We start from the raw sequence: 12,616 nt of genomic DNA, 5'->3' as shown, positions 1-12,616 counted from the left end.
AAAAGCAACAACCTTAATTTAAAGACGGCTGAAGGCCCATGATTTAAGACTCAAGGTAAAACTAAATAGAAAAACACAAGGCAGAAAGCTTTATCTTCAATTAGGCAGAAGGCCCAAAACAGTCTGATGCTTGAAAGACGAAAATCCTTAATTTAAAAGCGGCTGAAGGCCCCATGACTTAAAACTCCAGGTAAAATAAATTTAAACAATAAAGCCTTATCTTAAATTGGGCTGAAGACCCTAAACAATCTAACACTTGACAAACAAGGAACTTTAATTTTAAAACAGCTGAAGGCCCATGACTTAAAACACCACTACAAACAATTCAACTTTAATTGAAAACCATTGGCAATGAGCCGTACAAATACACACAACAGAAAATAAGAAAAGGCAGTACAGCTAACGGCGCTCAGAAGTTTCGGAGGTCGGCCAGCACTTGAAATACTAACGATCACTTAGGTGAGACAGGCAGTCGGCCCAAGAATTCTCAATCCGACGACAGCCCAACCAACAGACAGTCAACGGACCCACCGACAAAGGTAACTTGCACTCCACTCGACCAGCACACAATTGGGAGTTCAATACAAAACGTAAAAGGCGTGGACGCCCACAACCAAGCATACATGAAGCTGTCAAACTACACACCGTGATGGACAGCGACAACACGGTGAGGAAAGGACACTGCCTGAATTTACGTCAACGGCCAGGGCGATCGCCGGCCAACATACACGTCGTCCGACAAGACGACCGACCGAAGACCAACCAAGGTGGTCCACACTCAAGTGAATTAGTATCGGCAACAGGCGAGTCATGGCTGTCCGGACCTCACTGCAGCCGCGCCCCGACTGAACTTCTGCCGCGTCCTAAGTCAAACACTAACAGGGCCGAACTGCACTGCCAGCGCCTCCCAACTCACTGGCAGATCCGAACTAACTCCGAACACACGACAACCGGGAAGTAATAGCAGTCAGCAAAGATAATATGCCAGGGCTTATATCGATAAGCGCCGCTGCTGCCGCTCACGGGCAGGCAAGGCGGCAACTCAGTGACACCAGTCATTGAAACTAACATAACAAGGTGGTAGTACAGTAAAAACAGGATGTCAAATGAGATATGGCACGAACACGAGCCACGCACGGCTCACGGGTGTTAGTAGATTTTTGCTATAGCGATCACTTGAACCATCATCTGTTTCATTTGATATCCTGTATCGAAAAGCCGAGTCCCGCAAGAACCTCTAAAAAGATGGACATACAGAGACTTTCTCTGTAATGGTGCAAAAGCGAGGCAAGGTACGACATTACCCTCAGTCTCTGCGACTCTTCAAACGACAAGGTGTCGACATATGGGAAGAAAAGTCCACAGCTCAGAATTTCATGTGGTGTTTAAGGTAGGTCAGTGATGTCACATTGGCACGAAACGTCGGCACAATTCTGCCCAACGCCACCGTCGATGTGTCACATGATGGGAAGGTCGTAACATCCCTCTTGCCCACGTTTACTCCATCTTTTGACTCCTCCGACATGAAGATTAGGACTACCGCGCCCAGCATTTAAATCATGAGGCCGATAAAAACACTTCAGACACACGACCGCTCGGAATCTGCACGAAAAGGTCTCAAGGTGTAACATAAAGGGCGTCAGTGAAACCACTTCTTTCATTTCGCGGTCGTAAAGGACAGTTCGCATCGCGACCAGCAACATGACGAGGCTTTATCTTTGATCCTGCTGACGCTTCTCGATCCGAAACAGCAAAGAATGCATACGCTTTTCCACCCCTAATGTTTTGTGCCCTCCTGGAGCATGATCACTGAGGGATGCGACATCGACACAAGCGTGAACAAAATGGCAAAGCGTCTCTCCAAGACTACTCCAGTTCGGCAATGTCGGTGCCACCCACCCACGTTCGTTGAACACTTTAAAAACGTAGCTGCACAGAGAAAACCCGTGAGAGAGTCCTGGCCGCCTGCTAGTAGGCATGCAGGTTCTGGGGGTTGTCAAGGCGTGAAATGTGAGTAAGACGTGGTGCGACGACCTCTACATCGTGTGACACAGTGTTGCGTTGAGCAGAATTTTGACAACATTTGGTGCCAATGTGACATCATTAAGCCCCCTTACACCTCGCATGAACTTCTCAGCTCTGACCCTTTCTCGCATGTCCAATAACAAAATACCAACAGGCCTGCATATATCGAGAAGTCAGCAACTGTCCAAGGAGCGTACATGCCCGCGAGAAAAAAATCTTTACGATACCGTTTGACTGTGCTGCATTTGTTTCTAACACGATGGTTACTCGATATAACTGTATGCAGGCCCGAAGATGGCTCAATGTAATGCCTAAACTGGTTGCCTAACAAGTAAAACCAAAATAACAGCTGTTGGTATTTTATTATTTTTCGCATGTGTCGATGCCTTGCTGTTTGAAGCGTAACCGAGGCCGAGGGTGTTTTCGCAGAGCGCCATGCTTTTGAACCTCAGCGGAAGAATGATGTCAAATTAAACACCTTTCAGCCGTCCATTTTCAACCTTATTTTATTAGGCAACCAGTTTCGCCATCTTCAAGCGCCTGACCGACGTGCAGGAATAATCCACCTCGCTTGTGATAGAAGCAGGGGTATTAATAGATATCTACTTACTACAATGACCAAACATCACCGCTAAAAAGATGGACATGCAGAGGCTACAGAATAAGGCTGTAGACCCTTTGAGCGAAATTTGAAACTTACACGACACAATGGGAGACAATCACAGGTTTTATAAAAAGTGATCGTCTTATTGTTTTTCGCAGCGTACAGCGTACTTATTTACTGCTTACACCAAATACATACATGTTTCAAAATTTACTGTCCTTCAAAGTGTCACTAACTTTGTCTGTAGCCTGTTGACAGCGTCGGATACCCGTAGCAGCACCTGCTGTGTTAATAGTTCGAGTGGAGTATCTATTGCTCGACGAATTTCTGTAACGGTTCTCAAGCGAATGACATGAAATGCCTCTTATTTTCACTTCCCAACCCATGGATCGAACAAATCAGTCACGACTTGTGCCATTTGCGCCTGAGCATTGTCCTGCAAAACGAAGTGCGAGTCCTGCAGAAAAGTACCGCCGCTTCTTTCTCTAAGTTTGTTGCAGTTGCCTTTAAAAAATGAAACTTTTGGCAAATTTCTCCGTTCGACATGACTCCTATACCTAACGTTATAATGAGAATCACCACTCAAAAAAAAATGGTTCAAATGGCTCTGAGCACTATGGGACTTAACATCTGAGGTCATCATTCCCCTAGAACTTAGAACTACTTAAACCTAACTAACCTAAGGACAACACACATATCCATGCCCGAGGCAGGATTCGAACCTGCGACCGTAGCGGACGCGCGGTTCCAGACTGAAGCGCCTAGAACAGCTCGGCCACTCCGGCCGGCGAATCACCACTCAGAAACGCAAAACAACATGTGTCAGTCTCATCACCTGACGAAGTCACTTGACAAAAGTGCAGTTAAGAAGAACTTGCTGAGTTTTTCCGAAGTTGAAGGCCGTCTAGGTGACAGCGCTGAACAGAAAAGATCCGATCTCGATCGGTGCAACTTACATCTTTTCTGATGAGAATGCGACAGAATAACCGAGTGGAAGGGCAAGATCAACGACTGTATGATGGGTGATCAAACCGTTGCAGGATCCTCTTCATTGCCCCTGCAATGTGCAGCTGAGAGTTGTCATGAAGAAGGAAATGCATGGCAGTTACGTTAAGTGGGGTTGCATGAAATCAGGGGAAATCTCTCGGCAGCACCCATACTTGGCGGGAGACACTATTTTCTAGGCATCTTTACGTGCTCACTCTACGCTCAAAACTCTGAAGCACAACGTGACGCCATCGACGAGCACACGCTAGAGACACTACCCAACACATCTAGGCAAAGCGATGTCGGATTTTCACTATAGTTTCTATTTCACGACCGATCGGAACTTACTTTCTGGGCATAGCTCGTGCGACAATACAAGTTACAACAATTTTAGGAAAGCTAGCCAACAAAGCAATATACTTAGGCTTTGCAATCCCTCACTGTCCGACCACAGAAAATACTGCCATGACATGAATTGCATTAAAATTATACCGAACAAATTTTTACATAGGTAAAACACCCATCAACATTTACCTACGCAGCTAATGAAAGTTATCCAATATGTCTCATAAAATATCAGCTAACTAATCTCTGATTAAATATAGCAAACCCACAAAACTGGAGCCACCATGCTTATAACTCTTGCAACAATCAACTTGTCTTAGGCCAGCAACATCGGCTGTTTTCTGAATCACGACCAGAGTCTTTCTGGATAGTAACTAAGGCAACACAGTACTGTGCCACATGGAGCGAGGTATACATGGTTGCACAACCCCGACCAGGCAACCTTAACGTGTTGGATCGCTCGAAAGTACCCGCGCCGTTGAAATACTGAGAAGGAAACCAAGCGGTTCCATGGCGTGGAAACGATGTCCTCCGGCCCGCAGACCCTGTCGATGGTCGTTACAGGTCGGAAGTTGAAGTGGAAGAACTCTGCTGTTGCTGCTGCTGCTGCCATATAAGGCAGCTTCGTTTAGGAGGTACCACAGTCCCACTGGCTACAACGCCGTCGCGCGCCGTAGTACTAATAAAAAAAAGGTTCAAATGACTCTAAGCACTATGGGACTTAACATCTGAGGTCATCAGTCCCCTAGAACGTACAACTATTTAAACCTAACTAACCTAAGGACGTCACACACATCCATGCCTGAGGCAGGATTCGAACCTGCGACCGTAGCAGCAGCGCAGTTCCGGACTGAAGCTCCTAGAAGCGCTCGGCCACAGCGGAAAAATCTCTCAAGACACTCGCGGAGAAGTGTGGGCTAAATCTGTTATGTACCAGTTATGGGAACACTTAGACTGCGCCGAGACTGAAACAGCCATTAAGGTTTGCTATTTATGTAAATAATTTTTGAACTGATGTTCATGTAAAATGCTTAAATACGCAAGTTGGTCTTTGTATGCTAGTCTACCGTTTTGTATTGTTTTATCTAGTTATATAAAACCATTTAAAAGAGTTTTGTGACTTTACTTGAGAGGACATATTTTCACCCCTTTTCTAGCGCTCACATACCAGCCGTTTGTGAATCTTTGTTTTCGTATAGAAATAATTGATATCAATCTTCGTGTTACCTCCTATCATTTAGTAAACTTGTTGTAAACTATCCGTTCAGATGTACGCAAACACCGTATGTAATACCGATTGAGCACTAGATGTCAAAAGAGGCATACCCACCAATATGAAAGGAGGCGGGGTGTGTTGTGTTATCAGTAGAAAATCAGTTACAGCAGAATGATTCAGTCAGAGTAGGTCAGTGATTTCGGACATGGATTAGGCATTGGATACCACTTGACTGACTAATCCATCAGGGTAATTTTAAGCTCTCTAAAGCTCGCCAAGTTGACTGTTGCTGATGTGATTTTGAAGTGTAAACGGGAAGGAACAAGCACTGCTAAACCTGACCAGAAAGACCTCATGTACTGACGGACTGGCATCGTCGCCTATGGCGGAGGGTGGCTGTAAAAAATGCTTAAAATCAGCGGAAACAATCAGTCGTGAGTTCCGAACTGCTGCCAGGACTCCATCTAGCACAATGACTGTGTGTAGGGAGTTAAAAGAATGTGTACAATGGTCTAGCAGTTGTACGCAAGTCACCGGCAAGTGTAGCTAAGGCTAAGCGACGCTTGAGGTGATGTAAAGAACGAGACAATTGGACAGTGGATGACTGGAATCGAGGGATTTGGAGTGAAGAATCACGATGTACCCTGTGTCAGTCCGATGCAAAAACTCGGGTTTGGGGAATGGCTGGAGAACGTTACCTATGTAGTGCCAAAATTGAAGTACGGAGGTGGTGGTCTTACGGCATGGGAGTGTTTATCGTGGTTGGGGTGTGGTCCGCTCAACGCGCTTAGGAAAACGCTAAATGTGGAAGGATATGGACACATTCTACAGCACTATGTAGTGCATACCGTCTAGGATCAGTCCGAGGACGATGATTGTATCAACATGATGCCGCATCGTACACAAAGAAGCATCTGTGAGACAATGATTTATGGTCAGTAACATTCGTGAAATGACTGGCCTGTCCAAAGCCCAGACCTAAACCCAATGGAATACGTTTTGGATGAGTTACAATGTCGACTTCGCTCCGGGCTGCAGCGCCCAACTTCCCTGGTTTCGGCGCTGTGGGAAGAATGGGCCGCCATTCCTACTCAGACATTACAGCACCTCGCTGTAAGAGTCCCCAGCAGAGTTCAGGCGCTCACAGAAGCGAAGAGCGAACGCACCCCGTAAATAGGTGTCGGGACACGTTCGATCAGATACTGTAGTTGATAATGAAGGTCAAAAATCTCGAGATTTCGCAAAAAGTATATTTTTGTCAATGACAGGAGAGGGTCCCCGTATTTATACCGTGTACTCTACAGTCCTTTACACTCAACATAGTGACAAGATACTTATCATACAATGCGAGAAAGCTGTCATTCTGGGAGCAATGTTACAACTCTTTCCCATTCGGCGGCTCGAACTACCAGTTAGGGTATTGCCTCTCGTGAATTTTTTCCAGCGGTGTTTGAGCTGGAGAAAACGCAGCAGAAATAAACTTCAGCGTCTAAAACAGTGGACACACAGTGTTGGAATTCACGAGGCTGCTGCACAACCCGCCGCGCGTTTCCGAGGTCGCCAGCACCAAAGTGCACCGCGCCCTGTTTCTCTGTTGGAATTCCAACTGCCGCAGTGGTCAGGCGAGCATTTTTCACGCGCCGTTCAGTCTGTCGCGCGCTCCAGGCCAGAACGCAGTTGTGATGTGTAACTTGGAGTGTGATTTCTTAGTTCTGGAAGTGCAAAACTGTCCATGTATTGATGATACACGGTGCACAGACTATAGAAAGAGAAATATGAAGATGTAATTGTGGCAAGCAATTACCATGACAAGTTTTCACACAGGAAAAATGCCTCGTCAGCCACAATTGCCAATAGAAGAGGTACGACAGTTCGAAAGAGCCGGCCGTTGTGTCCGGGCGGTTCTAGGCGCTTCAGTCCGGAACCGCGCTGCTGCTCCGGTCGCAGGTTCGAATCCCGCCTCGGGCATGGATGTGTGTGATGTGCTCAGATTAGTTACGTTTAAGTGGTCCGAAGTCTAGGGGACTGATTACCTCAGCTGTTAAGTCCCATTTGAACCAAGTTCGGAAGAAATTTCGACTGTGACAAAAAATGGATCTGAGCTCTATGGGACTTAACATCTGAGGTCATCAGTCCCCTAGAACTTAGAAATACTTAAACCTAACTAACCTAAGGACATCACACACATCCATGCCCGAGGCAGGATTCGAACCTGCGACCGTAGCGGTCGCGCGGTTCCAGACTGAAGCGGCTAGAACCGCACCGCCACACCGGCCGGCTCGACTGTGACAGATTTAATGTTTGCGCTACAGATTTTTTTCTGTAGATCAATTGCTTCGAACAATTTTGAATCATCTTCTTACCCGTAGCCTCCCACAACATTGTATCTGAAACAGTAATATCTATCTCCCGTGGCTACTAGCTCAACCGAAAAGAGCTTCCTGTAGCTGAAAAATTCACTTGACGATCCTCAATGTTCTGTACTCAGAATGTGTTTTCCATCAGTCGCTCCTACAGAACTACATCCATCCGCACATCCACATCCACACTCCGCAAGCCACCCAACGGTGTGTGGAGGAGGGCACTTTACGTGCCACTGGCATTACCTCCCTTTCCTGTTCCATTGGCGTATGATTCGCGGGAAGAACGACTGCCGGAAAGCCTCCGTGCGTGCTCGACTCTCTCTAATTTTACATTCGTGATCTCCCCGGGAGGTATAAGTAGGTGGAAGCAATATATTCGATACCTCATTCAGAAACGCACCCTCTCGAAACCTGGACAGCAAGCTACACCGCGATGCAGAGCGCCTCTCTTGCAGAGTCTGCCACTTGAGTTTGCTAAACATCTCCGTAACGCTATGACACTTACCAAATAACCCTGTGACGAAACGCGCCGCTCTTCTTTGGATCTTCTCTCTTTGTCAACCCGACGTGGTACGGATCGCACACTGGTGAGCAATACTAAAGTATAGGTCGAACGAGTGTTTTGTAAGCCACTTCCTTTGTTGATGGACTACATTTTCTAAGGACTCTCCCAATGAATCTCAACCTGCCACCCGCCTTACCAACTAGGGAAACTGGCCTTAATCTCAAAATTCTGGCTGATTTTTATCCAGTCTCCTGATGTTAGTTGCTTCATGAACTGTTTTCTGAGCGGTTTTGTGTAGCCACATTCGATATCACGAATAACGCGTGCTATCGAAAAAGGAGCATGAACGGCATGAGTTTCCTCATCCCACATACCTAAAAATTATTTGAACCATTATGTATTACAGTGTGTATAAATTTTGTTTTATTTAAGGAGGTGCAGAAACGTTAGAAAGCTTAAAGGATAGCTATGTCAGGAACGTAAAAGTGGAGATGCAGCGAAGAATAAGGAGCGTTGTCTGCGTAGCGAGTAAATGACGTTATCCCAGTCACGTTTCAAATTAAGAGAGTGAGTTACTGCGAAATATTAGAAGTGTCCTTTAGTTTTAATCATTGCAATACAGAAAAAAAATGTTTTTAGTGCAATGGAAGCAGCCACGAGTCAGTTACAGTAGTGGACGAAACTGCGCCGTCGCCAGATGTTTCAGCTACACCTTTGGCTGCGCCTGTTTCAAGGACTCCGGCACGTGTGCTTGGCCATCTGACTGCCACTACCCGGCAGTTTTTTCTACTCTCTGTCGTCGCCACACTTGTTGGAATTCCTGCTAAGTGTTTCCAGCTCGTGCCCTTCTGGAAAAAGCGCAAGTTAGACAGTAGCCTTGGCGTCTCCCAGCCAAAAATATCACTCGACCGCTCGTTTCTGTGTGTGGCTGTGTTGTGTACATAGTTCCGCGTAGTCAGCGCGTACACATAGTCCCCCTCCATCTCTTGTGCCTGCTTTCAGTGTCTCTGCGCTCCCTCCTGCCCTGGCTTCCCTTTTCCTCTTCCGCCCCACGTGTCTCCTGCCTCTTCGTGAACCCACAGTTGCCCCTCCTCTCTTCATCCCGCCGCTTCCCCTGCTGCCCCATGCTCTCCCCTCCTTTTCCTTCCTCTCTGACCTTTCCCTCGGCAGGTCCCACCTGGTAATTTTATTCTTCGTCGTGCCTGCTCCAAGTGGGTTTTAAGTGTATTGTTTCGGAGTGTTTTTAATACTGTGGCCAACTTTTAACCCGTGCATGCGCATTCAGTGTCTTCTCTGTGTTTTAAGAATCGCCAACTGTGTTTTTTAACTTTATGGTGACTTTTTTAACTGTCCCCAATAAACGTCTCCATGTCAGTGTATTTTTACCTCCATTTTCTCCCCTTACTCTGTTTTATGTTCCCCTTTTTTATCTCCTTATGTATGTATCATTTTATCGTTGTTTTAGTTGTCGTGTCACTCGGCTGAAGAGTGGTCGATTGTGCCGCTGACAGCCCTGCCCTCCCCAGCCCATATGGGACAGGGGAATGAAATCACAATACAGGAAAAAAAAATAAGTGCGTACACAACTTTCCCACTAGAGCGCGCCCCGATAAGCACAACAGCGCAGGCGCAGCGCTCGTCTGTCTCCGCACTATGAGATGGCACTGCCTTAGAGACGGACCTAATTCTGCTTCCGCCAATCCGCGTATTAATATGTAACGCAGCCAATGAGATTGCTGCTAACGTAGAACCTTCTCTCCTTGCGGATCACAATCGTGCAGTGATACTTGAATGCGCAAGGTATTATAACGAGTGTACAGACCACCGATTAGTCAGTCTGCATTTGTCTGCACCATTCTGTACCAGTTTATAGTCAAGTTTCAGTCTGCACCTAAGAAGATTATCATAAACCTTTACATAGCCATGAAGATAAATGTATAGACACTTTGTCAAGTATCAGAGATATGTGAGAATAAGATTAACGTACCAAGACCAAAGGAACTTCAGATAGTCAATTGTAAACAGCATCCAGAATCAAGTGACATAATGTCCACACTTTTTATTATTTTAATAAATGTGTGTGAAAATTAATCAAGTTCTGTTTAAAGTTGGTCACCATCAATCTGCTACTCTAAGCGTTCAAGTGGCATTTCTATCGTCTGACCTAACGGCAGAAGATAAACACGCCACGATAAGACCACGAGACATATTGCTGACATTCTCCTACTTCGCTCGAGCGACAAGTCAAATAATCTGATGGTGTGTGTACTGAAGGTCTTACAGTACGCACACCACAGGCTGTGTCGTATTAACGCTCTCGCCCGCATCCTGCCCACAGGCGGACGACGAGGCTCCCAGCTCGGCGCCGCCGGTGTTCACGCCGCCGGACGTGCCCAGCTTCCTACTGGCCCCACAGACGGTCGTCACGCAGCCCACGCCAGAAATCGAGAGCTCAGGTAAGGTCTGACACACGATAAACTGCACCGGCGACAGACTCTTCACATGATGTCACCTCGAGAGCACGACACTAGTTTTGGTACACGGGAGTGTTTTAGCTTGATACTAACATACCTAGGAACACATGACACGTCGTAGTTGGTGTTTCAGTCTACCATCCGATTTCACAACAATGTGAAAAAATGCGTACAGGTGGCCTCCATATGCATATTTGGTCAATTTCTATTACTTTTGTTGTTTCGAGGCATGAGGTTTTGTTTTGTGCAGCATTTGTAAATACATTGAGTTTTACTAATTTAAGTACTTGTTTATCAGCATGATTTTTTCTCTCAGGGGTATTATCTCTTCTTATCGAATTTATTATTTATTTACGTGCATGAGTAAATATGAAATGGGTTCTTGAATAACACACATGAATCTCTCTATCATAAAAGGCCTCAAGTCCTTCAACTTTAGAAACTTTGTCTCCTGGGTAACATACAATTGCTACAGTCACCCATCCATTTCCAGCTTGGTTGGTATCATTATTTGTTAGAGTGAAATTAAGCACTCCTCCACAAAAAACAGAAGGACTGTGCAAAAACATTTGCCCATTAGTGTGATTCACATTCATATTAATATGGCCTATAGCTTTATAAAATGTCCGGCGTGTGCGCCTCCTCCTCCTCCTGTAGTAGCTAGGGAGTGTGACATGGGCGCCGCCATCTTTAACTGAGCCGCGTCCTTGCGCCAAAGATGCTGACTGCACAGATGTGTCACACTGCCACTAGCGTCAGTAACTAAGTCCCGTTCAAGAAGGAGGAGGCGCACACGCCAGATAGTTTATAAAGTTGTAGACAATATTAATATGAATGTGAATCACACTAATGGGCAAGTGTTTTTGCACAGTCCTTCTGAAACGAAAGGAACTTTATTAATTTCTGTAATAGTGGGTCAAATCACCTACAATATGAACATTAGCACAATTGCCTGAACCTCTAGCCCAGGCACATACAGACTTTCTCCTACCACAATGTTATTCGGCTGTTATTCATGTGCCAACTTTATATTTTGAACGTGATGTCTAAAATGTAGTTGCCGTTAACTGAATTGAATGTAATTTTGTTAATTTCTATTTATTGATTGCAAAGCAAGGCTCGAGAGAATTTCGATTGTTGCCGTGGAGCGGCCAAGATAAAACTTACTGAACTCATGGAATCTGTATAATTTAAGAAATGAACTTTAACGTTAAATTAATTATCTGTTGCAATTTAGAAAGGTTCTTACAACGAAATCTCTCGTACTTACAGTTACTGATAACACTTTGAAAGATAAATTAATACTTCGCTGCCTAATGGCCGACCAGAGGCTGCATCGGAAGATGAGCTTCCTGCAGTGCAAATTGCTGAAAAAAATGCTTATTAGAAATAATTAGCCGCTGCGACCATTTGAGGTGACAACTGTTACAAAGAAATTCATTTTGTGACAACAATAATTAGTTTATTTAGCAGAATACAGAATAACTTACATAAAATATGTGTAGCCGCTCAATGGCTGCCTTCCGTATCGCGAAACAAAACAGTGTGTGTACCATAAAGTACGTCCGTCCTCCTCGGCCGTACAATCGCGTCTCTTTGCGATTCTTTTTTATTTTCGTAGACGTGTTTTAAATAAAGATACTACTTTTAAATTATCGCTGCATATCAGTTTTTTTTCAAGAACATTAACTGTATCTTTTATACTAATTATGTTCATAAAATACGTTAAGTGTTTAGAAATAATTTTTAGTTCACCCTTAACACTTCACAGTATTGTTCACTGCTTACAACTGATAAAAATGTAAATATTTATGTGACGTACCGTCACATACTCTGATCTGTTGGATGTGTTTGGAAGCTATTACGAATCCTTCAGTTACAGAATTTTGCGCACAATAAATTTCTATACATTTTTAAAACTAATTATATAACTAGAGGACAGTTAAGTCATACTTCACCCGTCGTTCACCATCCCGTACCTTCAAATAGAAGAAAGTCTTCTACCGTGGAAAATGTGATATTTCCAAATGAACTGAGTTTCTCTAATGTGTAAACTCGGTGGCGTTTGTAATGCATACTGTAGAGCCAAAGAAACTG

The 12,616-nt window shown here is 45.0% G+C and overlaps 1 protein-coding gene across 1 annotated transcript in view; it reads left to right on the top strand.

Moving 5' to 3' along the window:
• LOC124795860 (protein nervous wreck) overlaps positions 1-12,616 on the top strand; it is a 737,145-nt gene that overhangs the window by 701,242 nt on the left and 23,287 nt on the right. Inside the window, exon 18 of the mRNA XM_047259941.1 lies at positions 10,384-10,501. Coding sequence (XP_047115897.1) covers positions 10,384-10,501 — 118 coding nt within the window. The remainder of the gene's footprint in view (positions 1-10,383; positions 10,502-12,616) is intronic.

Source organism: Schistocerca piceifrons, chromosome 4, assembly GCF_021461385.2.
Source record: "Schistocerca piceifrons isolate TAMUIC-IGC-003096 chromosome 4, iqSchPice1.1, whole genome shotgun sequence".
NCBI lineage: Eukaryota > Metazoa > Arthropoda > Insecta > Orthoptera > Acrididae > Schistocerca > Schistocerca piceifrons.
Note: the sequence above shows the minus strand (reverse complement) of the source record. Positions and strands in the feature narration are given on the sequence as shown.